Source organism: Chanos chanos, chromosome 10 (genome assembly GCF_902362185.1).
Source record: "Chanos chanos chromosome 10, fChaCha1.1, whole genome shotgun sequence".
In the NCBI taxonomy this organism is placed as follows: domain Eukaryota; kingdom Metazoa; phylum Chordata; class Actinopteri; order Gonorynchiformes; family Chanidae; genus Chanos; species Chanos chanos.
This window is the reverse complement of record NC_044504.1, coordinates 36,425,922-36,443,981: the sequence shown is the minus strand read 5'-3', so window position 1 is coordinate 36,443,981 and position 18,060 is coordinate 36,425,922. Positions and strand designations below refer to the sequence as shown.

At 42.2% G+C, this 18,060-nt stretch overlaps 1 protein-coding gene across 1 annotated transcript in view; it reads left to right on the top strand.

The window, feature by feature from the left end:
* abca12 (ATP-binding cassette, sub-family A (ABC1), member 12) overlaps positions 1-18,060 on the top strand; it is a 46,533-nt gene that overhangs the window by 5,956 nt on the left and 22,517 nt on the right. Inside the window, exons 6-30 of the mRNA XM_030787622.1 lie at positions 135-253; positions 957-1,051; positions 2,311-2,480; positions 2,738-2,868; positions 2,970-3,100; positions 3,345-3,515; positions 3,641-3,849; positions 4,009-4,139; positions 4,491-4,611; positions 4,948-7,188; positions 7,494-7,606; positions 7,812-7,879; positions 8,287-8,435; positions 8,789-8,913; positions 9,176-9,318; positions 9,966-10,142; positions 10,401-10,621; positions 11,503-13,935; positions 14,285-14,388; positions 15,605-15,711; positions 15,932-16,140; positions 16,455-16,522; positions 16,656-16,673; positions 16,713-16,837; positions 17,406-17,576. Coding sequence (XP_030643482.1) covers positions 135-253; positions 957-1,051; positions 2,311-2,480; positions 2,738-2,868; positions 2,970-3,100; positions 3,345-3,515; positions 3,641-3,849; positions 4,009-4,139; positions 4,491-4,611; positions 4,948-7,188; positions 7,494-7,606; positions 7,812-7,879; positions 8,287-8,435; positions 8,789-8,913; positions 9,176-9,318; positions 9,966-10,142; positions 10,401-10,621; positions 11,503-13,935; positions 14,285-14,388; positions 15,605-15,711; positions 15,932-16,140; positions 16,455-16,522; positions 16,656-16,673; positions 16,713-16,837; positions 17,406-17,576 — 7,750 coding nt within the window. The remainder of the gene's footprint in view (positions 1-134; positions 254-956; positions 1,052-2,310; positions 2,481-2,737; positions 2,869-2,969; positions 3,101-3,344; positions 3,516-3,640; positions 3,850-4,008; positions 4,140-4,490; positions 4,612-4,947; positions 7,189-7,493; positions 7,607-7,811; positions 7,880-8,286; positions 8,436-8,788; positions 8,914-9,175; positions 9,319-9,965; positions 10,143-10,400; positions 10,622-11,502; positions 13,936-14,284; positions 14,389-15,604; positions 15,712-15,931; positions 16,141-16,454; positions 16,523-16,655; positions 16,674-16,712; positions 16,838-17,405; positions 17,577-18,060) is intronic.

Sequence of the window (18,060 nt, the reverse complement as noted above, 5' to 3'; positions counted from 1 at the left end):
AGTGCATGTTCAGGCTCTCCTAGTCATGCTAAGGTTATTGCAGTTTTCTAGTCTGGTTCTTTGGTTCCTTATAGTTCTTTGTGTGTATATTTCTGCAATAAAATCTGAGACATTCTTTCCATGTCTATTTTCAGGACCCTCGCTGCCATCCAGGCAAGCTTCCCTCAGGCTAATATTCCAACTGATGTAGTAAACACGGTCATTGATGAATTCATTGGCCTACTCAACTACATCCGCACCTGGGAGGGCAGAGGTATGTGTTAGAAACCAATTCTCGTGCTCACTTATTCTTTAAGCACCTCATCAGTGCACTGAATGTGTCTTCATTAGATTAGCATACACTGATGAACTCATAAGTTCTTTCACTTGGAATGAAATGTAGTCACATGTCCGCTTTTCAAATGCTAATTGGTTATTGTCATTAGTCCTACGCAGCATTAAACCTGAAGGTACTGATTCTTGAGGAAATGAAGCCAGTGGTGCTCAGTCAAAGACATAAAATGAGACACAGTGAGACTTGATATGACAGTAATTCAGACAGTAACATGAGGAAGGGACAGCAGAAGTTGTCTGCTGCACTGTTTTGTATTCAAAACCACACCTTGTAACCAGATCCTGGCTTCTAAATCAGATTGGAAATGGCATGTATTTTTGGAGCCCTGTCTGTGTGTACCACACCCTGATGCTAGTTAGACTAAAGGTGATGAAATGTTAAGCTGTGTGGGTGTTGAGTTATAGCCAGTAGTCACAAAACACTCATGTTAATCTTAAGGGACCAGAATCAAAAGAAACAAAAACTAAAAAAACTATGATCGGGCTGCTACTAAAGGAAAAAAGTAAAGCGTTCCTGTACGGCAAAGTGCTGTAGGAGGCACTGTGATGTAAAACAGTTTTTCCACGGAAGTCTGACGAGTTTCGAATCTGATCTGGGTTTTGCGCTGTGTATTTTCATGCAGATGTCAACATTTCCCTGAGTTCTGTAATAGTCCCATCTAGCATGTCCCCAGAGGTCAACACAATGGTTCAACAAGTTCACATACCCCTTGATAAGGTAGGCTACCCTAACTGAAACTTTAATCCTACCATTGCACTTATCATACTTGTTATGTAATTGAGATGTTGAGAGATTCTGCTGGTGTGGGCATTCCTTATACACCTACATCCACACTCACACACAGAGAGACATTTTCAGCCGTCACTGAAGAACACTTCCCAGTTTCTTGATAAGACATCATCTGAAAAAATGGAACTCTTTCATAATCTTTCATCATCTCTGTCCCTGTGCTCATTGCTTTTCTTTCTTTCTTTCTTTCTCTCCCCCTGTCGATTAATAGGGCAGCCTTTAGTATACTATTCATTTTAATTCAATTCAAAATGTTTTTTTGGTTTTTTTCTCTCCTTCCTGCTTACCACGCGCTCTTATCAATCTGTACTCAGGCTGCTGTGCTGATGAATCAGGATGCCTTCAGGTCCTTTGTTTGTAGCAACACCCAATGGACATTGATGTCATGCAACAGGATGGCGGAGATGGTGTTTCGAAACATAAGTCAGGAGAAGGTGATCGAGCAGGTGAATAATGGCTGAAAGTCATCTTAAAAAGGTTCAATATTTGACAGGTCAACCCCCCTCCTGAAAATATTCCTTTGTAAAACTCAAGCCACCTTTTGCAATACGTGAAATTCATTTTGCATAGAACATACAGAGCATCATCACTAAGTTTATTTTTGACATAGTTTACAAACAGCTGTATACAGAACCGATGCCAGACTCTCACTTAGTCATATAGCTTGATGACTTGAGTGCAGACACACAAAAACATCTTTAAAATGCAGTCTCCTTGGAGATGGGGTCTTTCACAACATAAGAAAGAGCCTTCCTGAGACCAATTATGCAAAAGTCACATGTGCTAGTAAAGACTCCAGGGACCATTAGTTGTCAGTGCTTCTGCATGTGAGGGGAACTCCCTACTAGTTACTACAAAAAGAGGTTTGAAGTCAGTTGTCTGTGTGTTGTGACCCTATCAAAGAGATGAGATCAAAGTGTGAACATATTTTTTTTCTGCCTTTTTTGTTTTCTATATGTAAAACTTGTGCTTACATGTTACTTGTATTACACATGAGGGAACTGTGGGTTGAAACCTGACACTGACAGATCTATTCTGAAGTGGCTGCATCTGTTTTGTTTAGAATTACAACTGAGTCAGAACTGAATCAGAACTAAGCATGTCGACGAACCAAAAGACACTACCTGAGGGGAATTTATCACACCTTCCCCGGCACTGCCTTATTCTCCTGTGTACCTACTCTGCAGGTGTTTTTGGCCTGGAGCCAGAATTCTGCTTCGGCAGATGTCTCCTTCGCTCAAGGCTTTCTGGGCAAAATTCTCAGTCTCACCACTCTACTTGGTCAGGAGACCACCACCAACCACAGCAGAACTCAGCGCAGTAGTTATGGGCGGCCGCAGAACCTGGCGGAAGAAACGTATGAACCTTTGGCTACCATTTACCATTAGTAACAGTGCCAGTAAGAAGTGAAAAGAACAGTGACGCAAGTTTTGCTCAGACGTTAGATGGACATTCAGCTCATAAAAGTTTATAAGACTTAGTTTATATCCAATGGCTAATTCAATAAGTTCAGTAGTTCATTCATTCTCTCTCTCTCTCTCTCCTTCTCCTGATCTCTCTATCTCTCTATGTCTCTTTTTTTCTTTCTCTCCATCTGTCTGTCTCTTTCCACAGGTTCTTGAGTGTTGGAACATTAGTAATTGACTTGCTTAGAGGTCTCCCTGGCTGGGAGTATGTTCACTCTTTTCTCATGGGTGGCCACTCCTCCATGCAACTTGCCACACAGGCAATGGAAACACAAATGGGTAATTGCTGAGGCGGATTTGTGCATTGTAACAAAAATGAGTAAATACATGCACTTTAGAACAGCAACAATTCTGAACTTTGTTTTTATATTGCTGGACAGAACTGATGGCGTTAGTGTTGAAAGATGCCAACAACATTCAAATGACTTTCCTATCACTCATGAACAACCAGTCGATGGCTGACACCTTCACTAGTCATGTGATGGACTCCGTTGTGGATAATGTAATGAAGGTGGGCTGACCAACAAAATAACTTTTGTAAAATTAATTAAGCAATTTCAGTGATTTCTGACAAGGGTGATCCCAGCCACTGCGCAAAAAAAGATTACGTGTCATGAAGATGAACCTAAAAAGGTGCCAACAACTCCATCAAATGTCCAAACAGATTACCTTTCAGACTTCTCTTGTGTGATGATCTCTCACTGATCCTTGATGAATTACAAGTGACTTTTTGCCCATTTACTTGCTTCCGATAGGTTCTCTCGACCCCACCCCCTGTGGAGTGCAGTCAGCTGGCTGGGTCATGGTCGTGGATGTCTTCCCTGAGTTCGCTGGACCCTGAGCTCTGGACATCCCTGGTATGTCTCGGAAATGGCACTGAACTGGAAAACACTCTGCTGGCACCACTGTCTCCTGTCATTGAGAAGGTACAAGCAAGTTCCCGAAGTGGTTCTGGAGATGCTTGAAAAAGAATATCTGCTTTTCAAACATTGAAGATATGTAATCTACGCTGGCACTGCGCAATGTTCAATCCATGCAAATTCCTTTGCAGGCAAAGCAACTTGAATGGGTGATTAATGGCTTGACAAGATACAATGTGTCTGCCACAATGATCCTTGCGGAGTGGCAGAAACTTTCCAGCACTTCACTGCAGTACGGAAACTCCTTGCAGCAATTCCTTGGTGTGCTGGATCAACATTACCTAGCGAAATGGATCCCTGACAATGTTACCGTTGACTGGCTACAGCTCCTTACCTCCAGGTCAGGAATGCTCTCGTGACGACTGATAAAGTCACTGTCCAGCCAATATTTTTATGACCAATGAAAAACGATTTCCAAACGATGTGGTATTGATTGATGTAAAAGGGAACGAGAGCGTTATTGTCAAAGTTGTGACATTTGTTCTTTGTTATCATGCAGAGGTTTGGGGACAGTTGGGACCGTGGGATCTCTCCTCGAGAAAAGCTCCTTGTGGCCGGTCATGGAAACCTACTTCCAAATGGCAAACTGGATAATGAGCTATCAGCCCAATGTCACAGCATTACCAAACTGTGAGTGACCTCTTTTAAGTACATGCAAGAACATGCCAGAATGCATGTGCACATGCATTTCTCCACACAGTTGTGCCTTGATGCTTAACAGAAGTATCGGCATCACAGAAATTCATTAGTCAGATTCTGTGCTATGATGCTGTTGCTGAAATAGGCAACATGCCAAAAAAGCCATTTAACAAGGTAAGTTTTCAAAGGTTGATTTCAAAAACCATGTGTTGCAGAAAATGAAATACAAATTGTTAAACTGAGTAATGGCCGTAATCATAAGTATCATTTGTGATTCAGACCATCATTGGGGAAGATGCTGCTTTGGTCTCAAATGTAGACTTCTATTTCTCTTCCTTTCAGGCACTGCTGATCCAAACACACTTACCCCTGTTTGTCAAATGGGTTTTAGCTGGACAGAGCTCATTCATCATACTCAGACTGTAATCCAGGAGGTTTCTGTAGATCCAGCAGCACTGCGGAGGTAGGTTCCTTAGCCAGTTAGTTGACTAATACAGTGGCTTTAATTTATAGTTAATTTTGAAGTGTGAAGTGTACTTTAATTTTGTTTAGTGATCTCAAACAGATTGAGTTAAATTAGATGAAAGATGCAGATACCTGTTGGTGAAAAAAAAAACCCAAACAACATTGTAAAAGCTATGAAATCTCAAAGGAATAATGTCCATATAGATAATGACATTTAAAAGTGTTTTGTTTTTTGTTTTTTTAATTCTGGCATGGATTATTTAGATTTGAAGTCCTTGTCATGTTGTTGATGTAGTCATAAGATGCTCTGAAATAATGACCTGTGTCTCTTTAGACCACTCCAGGGAGCTCTAGCTCTTCTCCAGAATATCTACAGGGACTACTACATAACGGCTGTAACACAGTCCCTCAGTTCCTCTGGGCAGCTGCTTGGTGATGGCTCTCTACAACAGATCCTCGAGAGCTTAATCCACATACTGGACAAAAACACCCAGATTCTCTCCAATCTCATGTCACTTGAACAATTCAACGTTCAGCTCCCGTTGTCTATTCTTGGTGACATCCTGGATGCTCTTGGTCTGAGGGACCTGGAAGCACTTTGGACTGGAGGATCCCAAAATAACCTAATATCTGGCACCCACCCTCTTCTTGCAAATGTCCTCCAGCTTCTGAGTCCAGGGTCCATCCAGATGCTCAGCCAGCAAGGGGAGTTGGCAGTACTAGATGTCATCCTGGAACATCTTGGTGCTTTCTTGCCAACTGAGTACCAGCATCTTTATAAGAATTTGGCAAACCACACTCGTGGCCTGATTGAAGATCTCACCATTTGCTCAGCCACTGGTCAAGACTGTCTTTCCGAGGTCCAATCAGTATTCCTAACCATGGGATACATTGATGAAGTACTTGCGGTTGGTACAGCACCCAATGTCCCATTACTCCCCATTCAAGGAAACATGACTCTGTCTGTCACTGGCCACATATTGCATCTGATCCTACCTCTGAACATGTCAAGCTTGCCAGGGTCCTCAGCGATGACTGTTACACAGGTACTTAATTTCCTCCAGCAAGTATATGCCACTCCCAACGTCAGTATAGTTAGTATTCAGCAGGCACTCCAAGCTTCTAATCTCGGTGTTCATCAGTTCAATCAAGTTGTAGAGCTAGTAAAAGCCTCGAGTTTACCCACAGTTTTGACTGATCTGATGAGTGTTGTCAACGTACAGAGATGTTTAAGCCAGCAAAACCAGACCATGACCTCCTCTATGAACTCCAGAGAGACAGAATGTGCCCTTCATCTCCTTAAAAATACCATCAGTTTCTTGCAAGCCACACCCGTGCCTCCAGCCGTCAAAGAAGCCCTGTCAACCATCCATCCAATGCTTATGACCCTTTCAGGACAATTCCTGGACAACAGAAATGCGTCGGCTTCCGGGAACAACTCTCTGATCCTAACGGATGAGGTTCTAAAGGTTGCTCTTTATCACATCCGAGAGAATCTTCAGCTTCTCAACCTGTCCAGTGAGGCACTTGCATCACTCACCAATGAATTAAATGTACTTGAGGGTCTGCTGAAAATAGCCATCCAAGAGCAATATCCATACAGCACAATTAACTCGACCTTAATGAAACAGCAGCTGTATGCACAGAAGGTGTATGCTCAGATTACACTGTGGTATCTAGGTAAACTGGAGAACGTGACTAGTGCCAGCATGTTCTCAGAGATATTCGTGCCTCTGTTAAGCATGACTGAAATGCAGGTGGCACTGAACTTGGCTCAGACAGACTTCAGTGCTCTGCTGACCAGCCAGATTGAAAACTTGATGACTCATGTTCAACCCCCTTTGGATGGGGCTGATATGAGAATGATTGGCCAGGCAGTTGTCACCATTCTGCACGGACAGCTGGACCTGATAAAGCAAAGTCTTGAGATCGAACAACAGTACTATGAATCTGTTGGCTTTCCAATGAACATAAGTATCCCTGCTGAGATTGAAACTCAGATCATGACTTACCTCAACCTGACACGAGAATGGCTCACGGATTCACGTCTTACTTTTGCCATTTCGGAAATCCTTCGGTGGGACATAAATGCCATGAATATCACCACGCCGATGACAGACCTTGCCCTGCTAATCCAGGCCCTGACTCCTCTGCTCTCAGTGGAGCAGCAAAATTACCTGGGAGTTATTGAACATGTCTCTCAAGCTCTGAATCATGCCCTGGAAATTGCCAGTCACACCAGTGGAACACAAAATCCCAACTTTGCAGCAGCCGTCTTAGACACTGTAAAAGTTGTCCTGCAGGGTATAGTCAATGAGACTGGACTCCTGCCTGATTCGGTTGTCCACGATGTTATTGCAGTAGTAAATGGTTCACTCCAGTTGATCCTCTATCCTGAGATGAGCTATGCAGACGCTCGCCATTACACTCTGGACATTGTGCAGAGGATACAGGACCTGATAAGGAGTCTGGTCCCGAGGGTGGCTGCTGAGATACTGCTTCCCATGACTGAGTTTGTTTCAAATTACCTGGAGGGCATTTCCCAGACTGGTGGACCTGACAAGTGGAATGAAATGTAAGTTAAAGGGGATGCTGTAGTACACTGATCTTTAGAGTAATGTGAAGTTGGTTTGTTGTTAAAACTAGATGTGGACAGATTTTCAACTTAATGTTATGGAGACAAAATAATAATGAAATTTAAAATATAAAATGATCTTTGCTTTAAAAAATGAAACTCTCTTAGAAAACAGTAACAGCATAGCACATAAATTGTTCGTGTGTAATATTATAATAGGTATTGTAGTTATTGTGATTTCTGATATGAAGATAATACTGATAATACTGATAATGAAGATAATTGTTAACATGGTTACTTTTCAGCATTGTCGATGTGATGGAACAAATTCAGCTCTCACTGCCTATGAACAACAGTGCTCAGGCCTACATATCTATTATTCTGGACTTCACAAAGTTTATTCTCAGCTCTGATCAAGGTTGGTGAACCACTGAGAACAGGTAGACTGAATGGGGCCTGTATGATCGGCTGTATATGTTTAACAAACTCACATGAAGAAAACATTAAACTCAAAGATGATTTGTTTCTTAGTTGGTCATTGTAGTTGCTGTGTTGACTGTGATATGCTGTGTGTTGACTATGGTATGGAGACACTCTAAAGTAAAATTACATATATTCCATAGGAAACGTGACCTTCTGGGAGAGTTTGATAAACCTTGATTTTGAGAATCTTGACAACCTTACCGAGCAAGTAAGTTCTTCTCAAGAGATATCTTTGTCAGGACCTGAAACCGGTTTTATGGAGTGCTGGCTATGTACAAGTTACTGAATTGTTTTCACTTATCATCTTATCAGCCTTTAATAATGTCACTTCTGTTAGTCTCAGTTGATGTGGGTATGAGGAAAAATTTTTTTTGTCAGTATACATTTATTATCTCACAATAGTTAAAATCACGAAGAACAAGCAATGTTTCATGGTTTTTTTTTTTGTTTGTTTTATTTATATATTTTTTATTTTTTTTATCACATAGTTTGCCACCTGGTAATGAGAACAGTATGGAGACACACAATCTGTGATCCATAACAAGGTTTACACCCAAAACTAATCACCCATTTTTGTTGTCGCTGTTGTTGTTGCTGTTCTTGTCGTTGTTACAGTTAGGAGGACTCTCAGAGTCCTTGGTCCTGCTCCTTGTTGGTGATGAAAATCTGAGTTTGACCTCACAAACTGCTCAGATCGTCACACAAACTGTCCCAGTTCTTATCCAGATGCTCTCTGGAACAGCCAATCCACAAACCTTTGATAGGTAGGCAAGCGACATTTGGGGGGGGGGATATGAACTCTGGGTGAAGCATGACATTAAAGTGTTTTTTTCTCATATTGTGCACCTGCTATGGAACACACTGAAGCACCGATGAGGGTGACAAAATAGAGTTCTGATATTTTTCTTTGGAGTTCTTCAAAGTAGACAAGCATGCTATAATACAAATGCGCAGTACTTTGGCAAGAGGTGCTTGGTAAGAGTGATGACCTAAATTTCGAAAGTTCCCTCACCATTGAGTTTTGTTTGCATCAGAGAGAGGTTTTCAGCACTGTTGTTCTGATTTTCCGTCAGTTTTTAAATTCTTGCTGGCTTCTGTTTTTCCACGCACAAAACAGGTTGGAGATGATTCTAGCTCATGCTCTGTCAGCTTTCAACGAAACGTCTCTTTTGGACTCCTCAACCGTTTACATCTTGAGGGACGTTATTGTTTCCATGGCGCAAAACCTGCAAGCTCAGACAGGTAAGAAAAATAACAGAGCACTGTATGGGAGCATATTCTTTTCTAGTCTGTTCTATTCTATTCTATTCTATTCTATTCTATTCTGTCCTTACATTTACCATAGGACACATCAGACTCAAAGAGTATTTCTACCCAGTGGAATGTTTACCTGTATGCAGCAGTGTTATGTTTCAAAGGGCCACTGGCAATTTTTATGTAAGGATTCATCATACATTAGAGATTATGTAACGAAATTTGTTTGGCTTCTGTTCTTCCTTTCCAGACTTCATCTATAGCCTTCAGAGACCTTTGTCCAGCCTTATGTCAGATATCTTCCTTGCCATGAACACCAGCACTTTCAACATGGCTGGTGTCTTTGCTGAGCTGCCTCGGGCAATTGAACTCACAATTGAGGCGACTGTGCAGGTTAGACCGCATTCTGACGCGATAAAGTCATTTGCATCGTCATAACGTGGGGCCATGATGTTTTACAGAATATCTCAAGAATGCATTGTTCTGAACATATGGCGCATGACAAAAAGTTGACGGCAGTCATTGTCTTTTTTCGGGTTTTTCTTTGTTCTGAATTGTAAGGACTGTTGTTCTGACCAGTTGCGTTCTCATTCGTTGCTGTCAAAATTGATAACTTTGTTTTTGGAAAAAGTAAAAAATAGACGCTTTATTTTTGTTTCTTACATAGTATGAAGTTCTTAGGCTAGAAATTGTCTACATTCCATACCTTTGCCTTTGACCTTCTTGCAGGCAGACAACAACAGTACATGATAAATGCTTAGGAACCTTCTTGATCTAGCTGTTCATCCGTTGCATCAAATTTTAGGATTACTGTGAACAATGGTCTTAATCAGGGTGGGAAACCCATTATCCTCACCAAGCTATTGTGTGTTTAGAGGACAAAATGTCTGTAAGATAGATGTCATAGATACTTGTGTGAGATTTGCCCTTTGCTGTTACAGGATTACAAGTCAAACCGGTTTGTCATGATATAAATCTAGGGTCAATAAATTCCAGTTGTTCTGTATAAGGGTCAATAACTGTCAACTGTTCTGTGACAGGCTAGTTTGAATGGTCAGATGCCAGACTGCAGTGAACTTGTTGGAACATGGGAAGGGGTCAGAGAAGCTGCAGGGATCAGTGAAGCCAGCATTGTGATGTGGTGTAACGTCAGCCTAATCCCACTGATAAAAAACACCCTCAACTCAGAAAATCAGATGACCATGAACAACATGACGGTGAGATACCAGCTTTGTTTTTGACTTGACTTGACATTCATTTAAAAAAAAAAAAACAAAAAAAAACCTTTTGATAATTTTGGCCTGTTTAGTTGTCTTTTTCCCTCAGAAATGTTTACTTTATCAACTCTGAAGTACAGATGTTGATTACAAAAACATTCCACTAGATGGTACTGTGTGCCTACTAAGCCTGTTTTGCTTGAATTCAGAGGCTTCCACATAACATCATAGATCATGTCTCTTACCTTCTGTACACAGGGCGTATGGATGCACCCTCCAATGCTGAATGTCACCGCAGCTGAGATTGTGACACAGCTGGAGTCTCTCTACACTGCAAGTCTCAACCAATCACTTGCTGCTCAAGTTTTCACGTATGACCTCATGCAGTACATCTCTTTGCTGACGAGCATGCCAGTAACAGAATTGGAGAGTGAGGCTGACTGGAATGCCTTGTTCCTCAATCAGCAATTACATCAAAGGTAATAGTTGCAGTTTAAGGAAGGAACTGTTCACAAAATAGTTTTCAGAATGCTTTTGACACGACAGCAGCCTTTAGTGGATGTCAGGATGCTTGGTACATGTCAAGATTGTTGCTCAGTTGATTGGATTATAAATAACAGACTCAAAATCATTCAGAGATTTAGAATGATTATTTCATCATCTGCAGCAGAACTGAACCATCCCAGTTCATGCAAACCAACATGAGTGAGAACACTAATTAAATCTGAATTTACTTTGATTTATTCAGTTTGACTCCTGCCTCACAACAGGTCTCTGCAGATAAAGCAGTCTTGGTTATTCTGTTATCTGCGTCTTGCTGCTTTTAAATTGATTTCACTTATGTGCCTGTCCCAGTAATGAACTCAGTAGTGATAGAAATCACATTATGCATCTGTGGGTGAATCAATCAAGTTGGTCCACGGGAACATTTATGCCTTAGATTACTGACCATGGTGGAAATATTCCAAGTCTTTTATAACTGCAGAAAACTGTGATTAAATAATACGAATAACCACATGATAAAGATGTGTTATGATTTATAGCTCTGGACTAATGTGGATTTGCGAGCCAAATGCCAGTGCACTTTAAGGATGTTTTCATCAGCATGAACTTGAATACTATCTGTTGGTGTTAGTGCCTGATAAAACATTTGCCTCTGTAGGAATAAGCGTATATTTTGGCATATATTTTAGAATCTGTCTTAATCGCTTCTTCTGAAGTTCTTGAAATTTAGTCATCATGAACTCTTGTTTAAGAGTAACAAACACTCAAGCAGAGAACATTTCCAAATGTATTTTGTTGTTGTTGTCCTGTAAACCAAAAAGCATTTGTCTTCTTTTCTCTCTCTTCTTCTCTATAGCATTTCCTCCATACAGATGGCTTTGGAGCAAGTGGAGGCTCAAGCCCCTTGGTTGAGCCCGTATGTCCAAGCGCTGCAAAAGGCTGTGGAATACATCCTAAAGAACAACGACAACTTCCAGGACACAACAATGGACCCGCAGGTTGTCATAGAAGCCGTGGACATTCTTCTCACCGGCATGAATTTCACAAACGCGTCCATCCATAGTCTTCTTAGTGGTGACCCGTTCGTCAACCCTGAGGGCTATTCCATTGACCAGCTGATAAAAGATGTGATCAGGAAAATCATCCAGATGAGGCTTCTGGGAAATTGGCCCGTAGTGTACGACGTAATGGAGCAGTTTCTGTACGTGGACGATACCACTCTCATTTTCGAAACCGTTATTGACTTTGTCAACTGGTGGAGCACCTCTGAACATCATGGTTTAGAGTTCATAATGGAAATCTTGTCCAGGGTGTATGACATGGTGAGGGCAGCTCTGTTGTCGGTGACACAAATGGCTGGCCAGCTTCCGTCCTATTCTAATATTTACATTGACCTTGTGGGCAATGTTTTGAAAATGTTGAGGCAGATTGCTCGGACCAGTGACCTCTTTGCTCCCATGGATCATTTCCTCATTCAGCTACAAGATGAGATGACCCATGACTCAAGTCTACCAGAGCTGATGTTACAGACCAGGAATTCTCGGAGGGTCCGACGTGAGGTGGAGAGGGAGCCAGTGGACGATTTCCTTGACCTTCTCGAAATTGACTATCACACCTTGTTTTATGCTCTCTCTATTCCACCCACTCCATCTGAAATCATGCATACAGTTCATATTTTCTTCTCCAATCCTGACCTTGCCATTCTGCTGAAAGGCATGTCAAGAGATTTAACAGGACACTCAAGTGAGGAGGAGACCATTGACACTGCTCTTAATGTGCTGTCCTACCTAACGCTCCCTAGCCATGGGCAGAAATTCATAGAGGTCTTCACAGAGATCGCAAATGAAGGATGGAGTCTGGATAGTCTTGGAAAATTGGAAAAATTGGCGGAGAGCCTGGGAAAAATGGTTGACGTCTCCATGGTGCTTTCCCAGCAGCCGTCCCTTAGCATCGCCCAGAGGGTTGAGCGCATGGCGGAACAGCTTAACGGCGTGCTGTCGCAGATTATCTCTCATGGAGGCAACGGCAGCGTGACAATTCATTTCCTCACTGCCATCAACGATATCCTGTCAGAGAATCTGGAAGAGCTCACAAATATCAGCCCTCAGGTCTCAGCCATTCTGCAGAACATTATCAGTGCTGTATCACAGCCCGAGTCACAGATGAGCTTGGAGCCCTATTTGATGGTTTTAGACCAGACTGTTGGTGCCTTTGCCTCCTTCCTGCCTGCAGAACATGTGAGATATTTCAACATATCTGGGCAGATGATCAAAGCTTTTACCATGATCGTGACGCATCCAATGGACATGGAGAAGGTACTGATGTCTAGTCACATCATCTCCTCCTCTCTTGACCATCTCTTGGCCATCTCTGGTATAACCACGCTTCCCAATGGGCAGTCTATCCAGGAAGTCACACAGCCTCTAATCGTGAGCAGCGTTCTGTCCACCTATGCTCTCTGGAACCTGTCTGCCTCTGATCATACCTTTACCAGCGAAATTGAAAAACAAATGTTCGTGAGCCAGATAATCAATCAGATGACCTCAGGTTTACCAGAGGGACTGAGAGAATATGTCAATCCAGTTCGGCAAGCTCTCGTCACAGCCCTGTCTGGAATATCCAGCACCGCTGACATCAGGCCAGCCTTCTTTAACATCTCTCAACAGGTCACAATGTCACTTCTCTCCTCTCTGAACGTCACTGAGATGCCAGTGTCCATGGGCATCAGTGCAGGGGACATTGTTCATGTACTTTTGACTGTGTCCAACCAGGTATCAAGAAGTCTTTTTGAGGGCCTCATGGCAAGTTCTTCCCCAGTCCAGCTGCCCTACGTCATCCACTCTCTGACCAACACAATAGTCTCCTTGTCCTCGGTAATGCCAGCCGAGGTAAGACCTTACCTCAACATGTCTGTTCAGATCATGGAGACAGTGTCAAATGTCCTGAATTACACCAGCACCACAGGGAACGTAGAGGGTGCTACAGCCCTGATTGCCAGTGCTGTCCACAGGCTTCTTACTCTGGTGCCTGGTGTTGCCATGGAGACCACAGGTAGCATCATTGGGGATTTGGAACAAACCATCAGGAGAATACTGCTGATCATTAACACTGTGAACAACCCCTTGGATCAGACAGCTGAAATCACTCAGCAGGTTCTCCACACCATTGAAAACTTCCTGATTCTGGCCAACAGCAGTATGGAGCTGGAGCTGGCGAAGGTGGTGCTTGTGGCTGGCAAGCTGAATATAGGCCATCTGTTGATGTTGAATGATACTAACTGGGTTGAAAAGTAAGTTAATTTGAGTGTATATGGGTCTTGAGGTTGATATAAGGTTTTTAACGAGACTCAACATCACTGTCTTTTGTGATTTTATTAATTCCATCTCATATTTTCTGCTTGGGTGGCATTTACTCCGAACAATTGCTTACATCTTCAAAAATAAAGCCGGTGCACAATCCTGGAAAAAGCATACTCTCGGGCTCGTGGAAAGAAATTATCATAATCGATCTATGCTTGACTAATTTGCACAGTACTATATTCAAAAATAGACAAAAACCATTGAGAGTCAGTTGTACTCAGTAAAAACGCTGAAAAGGATTTTTAGGGAATTGATTATGCTTTTTTCTTTTCCTTTCAGACTGCCAGGGGTGCTGACAAACATCGCTAACAGTCTTCCCAGTGACCTACCGCTTGCCCCTCTGATTAGGGACATTCTCAGGAGTTTGGCAAATGAGTCTCGAGGTACATCCGTCAAAACCTTCTATCATTTATGACTGCGTTTACTCTCATGTTTTAAAACCCGTGTCAAGTAAAACTCGGTTTACCTCTTTTTTTTTTTTTTTTTTTTTTGCAAAGAAAACAAATTCATTTTTTTTTTTCAATTGTGAATTGTGCTATCAAGCTAAGCAGACTGTCACAGTAAACTGACATCTCGTTTTTAATTCGCCATTTTGGAATACAGATCTAATTTGCACAGCTGGAAAAAGAAAGAAAGAAGGAAAGAAAGAAAGAAAATAGCACAGCATACTGAAGAGTCTCTAATCCTCCTAAGAGTGACTTTGCTCTCATTTCTTCCCTAATCCTCTTAGATCTTAAACAATGTCTGTACATTGCTGTATTTCCTTAAAATTATGAGATTTCATGTTGTTCGTTGTAAAACACCGTGCACAATATGCTTAATGTCATCTTTGCAAAAACACTTTGCGATAAGCCAGGAGGCATGGGGACAGCCTCCAAGAGGAAGCCACTCAGTACCTTATTAAATTTTATTACTCCAGCAGAAGTAGAATTCTGTCACCCCCCCCCCCCCCCCACCACCCCATTCCTCAATTGCTCTAACCAGTCTTATTCCTTCTGCTCAAATCTTGGGCCAGACCCCCTGTTGTTTATTGGACATTCTTGTAAAGTTTGTGCAGCTGCAAGTTAAGTTCCATTCCTTTATTAGTTCCACAGTGAATTTTTGTTGGTGATCTTGTGCCCTTTGCCGATATGCCAAGAGGCATTAGATAACTTATTATGCAATTAGTTCTGCTTCTTAAGCTGCACGGCTTCTCAGCTTTATTTAGACCTCTCTTTCTTTGAAGAGCTGAGAATTCCTCTGAGCTGAGGTTTTTTTTTTTTTACACTCTCATCTGCTACATTTTGTGATTTACAGCTTTAAGTGTACAACTTGTTACAGTTCCCTGCTTTTGTCTTTCTTTTGTCATCCATGTACTTTATCAATGTTCATATCTTAACGCGTTTTAATTTCTGTGTAACTGTCTTATCCTGAGGTACTCTGCTTGTAGACCTCTTAGATCTGTATCAGTAGACAACATCACGGTGCTCCTTTTGTCAGTTATGGGAACAAGTCTCTCTAAGCTCTTAATTGGTTGCTTGTTGGACTATGACGTAACGTTACAATCCCTCTCTCTCTCTCTCTCTCTCTCTCTCTCTCTCTCTCTCCCTCTTCTCTCAGAAAACCTGCACTTGTTGCTTCAGACAATTCACACTGCCTCCGAGCTTTCCTCAACCGCCTGGTTGGATGCCAACTTCAGCAGGACGCTGGACAACCTTTTAACACAGGTGAAATGACAACATGTCGAATAATCATACGTAAACGTTCCTACCGTCTTTCAACACAGCCCTCTCTACGAGACACAGTTTACGAGAACCACACCGTTTTTTTTTTAATGGGTAGTGTTGATAAGGTTCATCAGTTTCCTTTCTGTTACTATGGTATGAAACACTTTGTCAGCCTGCTTTTGTGTACCCCGCTCATATCCTCTTTGAATGTTTATTGCAGGTGTGCCAACTGGAGGGGATGTCTTCCGTCCAGCAAATCAGTCAGGCTTTGTCTCTCGGACCGGGGGTGCTGTGTCACACGGTCGTGCCCACAGTCCAGGCTCTGCATGTGCTCACCAGTAACCTGGTGAAAGACAGCACTGACCTGTACGACGCCCTCTTCCAGACCTTCATCGGAGACCCCACCATGTACAACATCCAGACAGACTGGTCAGGACGAACCCTTATGTCTTATACCTGGTTATTTTTTTTTGTTTTCACTCTACCAGTGTGGCCAGACATTTAGGCAGTGAGGACAGAACCTGCACACACTTCTATACTTTTTTTTTCAGTTTAGGACTCACATAGATGCTTGACCCAGATATCTCATCATTACTGTCTTTATAAACTGTATCTGATGTGCCAGTGGTGAGCTAGAGGAAACTGTTTGACATTTATGGTAAGATTCTCGTGGGAAGTGTGGGGTTGTGAAACACCACGTTAAGGTATGTGCAATGACTGCTTGTGTTCTCTTTATGTTTTAGGAGCTCTGTCATCTCAAATGTTCTCGGGTTCAACATCACCAGTCTGAAGACCCTTGATATCAACATGAGTTCTGCAGGTATCTTAAAGTCTTGGTCAAGATTAGTAGTAGTCCCTTGTCTGCAGTCTTATGACGTGTCATTGAGCCCTGACATGTTGAGCCCTGTGTTATTTATCTTCCATTGGTAATCATCGTATGTCAGCTTTTCCATCCTCTGTCAGTTGACTCATTGTCTTTTGTTATGTTGTGACAGCCGAAGTGAAAGTGTCAGACCTGATCAAGAACAAGACTGCGTTTGTTATGGATGTCATGCAGTTCACCAGTATTTCTCCAGAGCTTTTGAGCACTCTGCTAAACAGCACTCTGCCCAGCAGCAACCTTCAGGTTCTCTGTCTCCCTCCCGCACACGCTAACACAGATGCACTCACGTACGCCCGCATGCTTGCGTGCTTGCAGGCACACACACACACACACGCGCGCACACACACACACACACACACACACACGCGCACGCCCACCCTTGTACGCACATATGCACCCACACACATACACATACACACACACACACACACGCACGCATGCACGCACGCACACCTTCATACGCACATATGCACCCACACACACACACACACACACACACAGAGCTATAAAGACAGATGTATTATTTTTGTAAAAAAAGATATGACTTTTCCAAAAATTTGAACTCAAAGTGAGTCATGTTATAACACACACCTAATCTTAGGAAAAGAAGTAGAATTTATCAGCTTTAAAATATATGACGTTCTCATTTTTATGATATTGTCCATTGAATAATCACAGAATGTTTTAGAATTCTGTAAGAGACTTTTTTTTTTTTTGGTTTTATATCAGATGTTAGCTTTGCCTTCCCTGTCATTTCTAATGGAAATGTGGTTTTCTTTTTCTTTTTTCACATCCTCTCCTCTGTTGACAGATCTTAGCTTGGCTGGCCAACCTGCGTCACTGTCCCGATCCGTCCGTCCTGCAGCTGGATGCTGCACACAAGCTGATCTTCAGGGTTTTCTGTTCGCTGCCCCCACAAGAGTGGTACAGCATGGTGGTCCTGGTGATTCGTCACATGGATTTGGAAAACACCATCTACAGGGTAACAATAGCCCTTTCTTCAAATGATCAAAATATCACCACCATTTAGAGCCATGTCTTAATCTCTTTGTCAATGTTTATACAATTGTGCCCTCCCGCTGTTAGACTTTGTTATAGTCTTTAATGGGATATATAAGGTCATGTTTACTCCGCACTGCTGTAGTGAGGACTGTGGGCAGGTGCACGTGAGGTGAGTGTATTTCATGAGGGGTGGTGAGGAACAGTGTGAAATAATACAGGGTGATGCTTGAGTAATATTTACATATATAATATTTATATCATTTTGACTCAGATGGAGTGGGTAAACACACAGCTCTGTACAGAATGTATAGCAAGGAGTGAAAGACACACCTCATACTTTCTTAAGATATTCGATTTTCTTAAGATAAACTCCATTCACTGGCCAGCTCAGGGTCCATGAGCCTATTCAGTGCATGGTTTCTCAATAGCGTTCCCATGTTTGATCATAAGTGATGAATTACTAT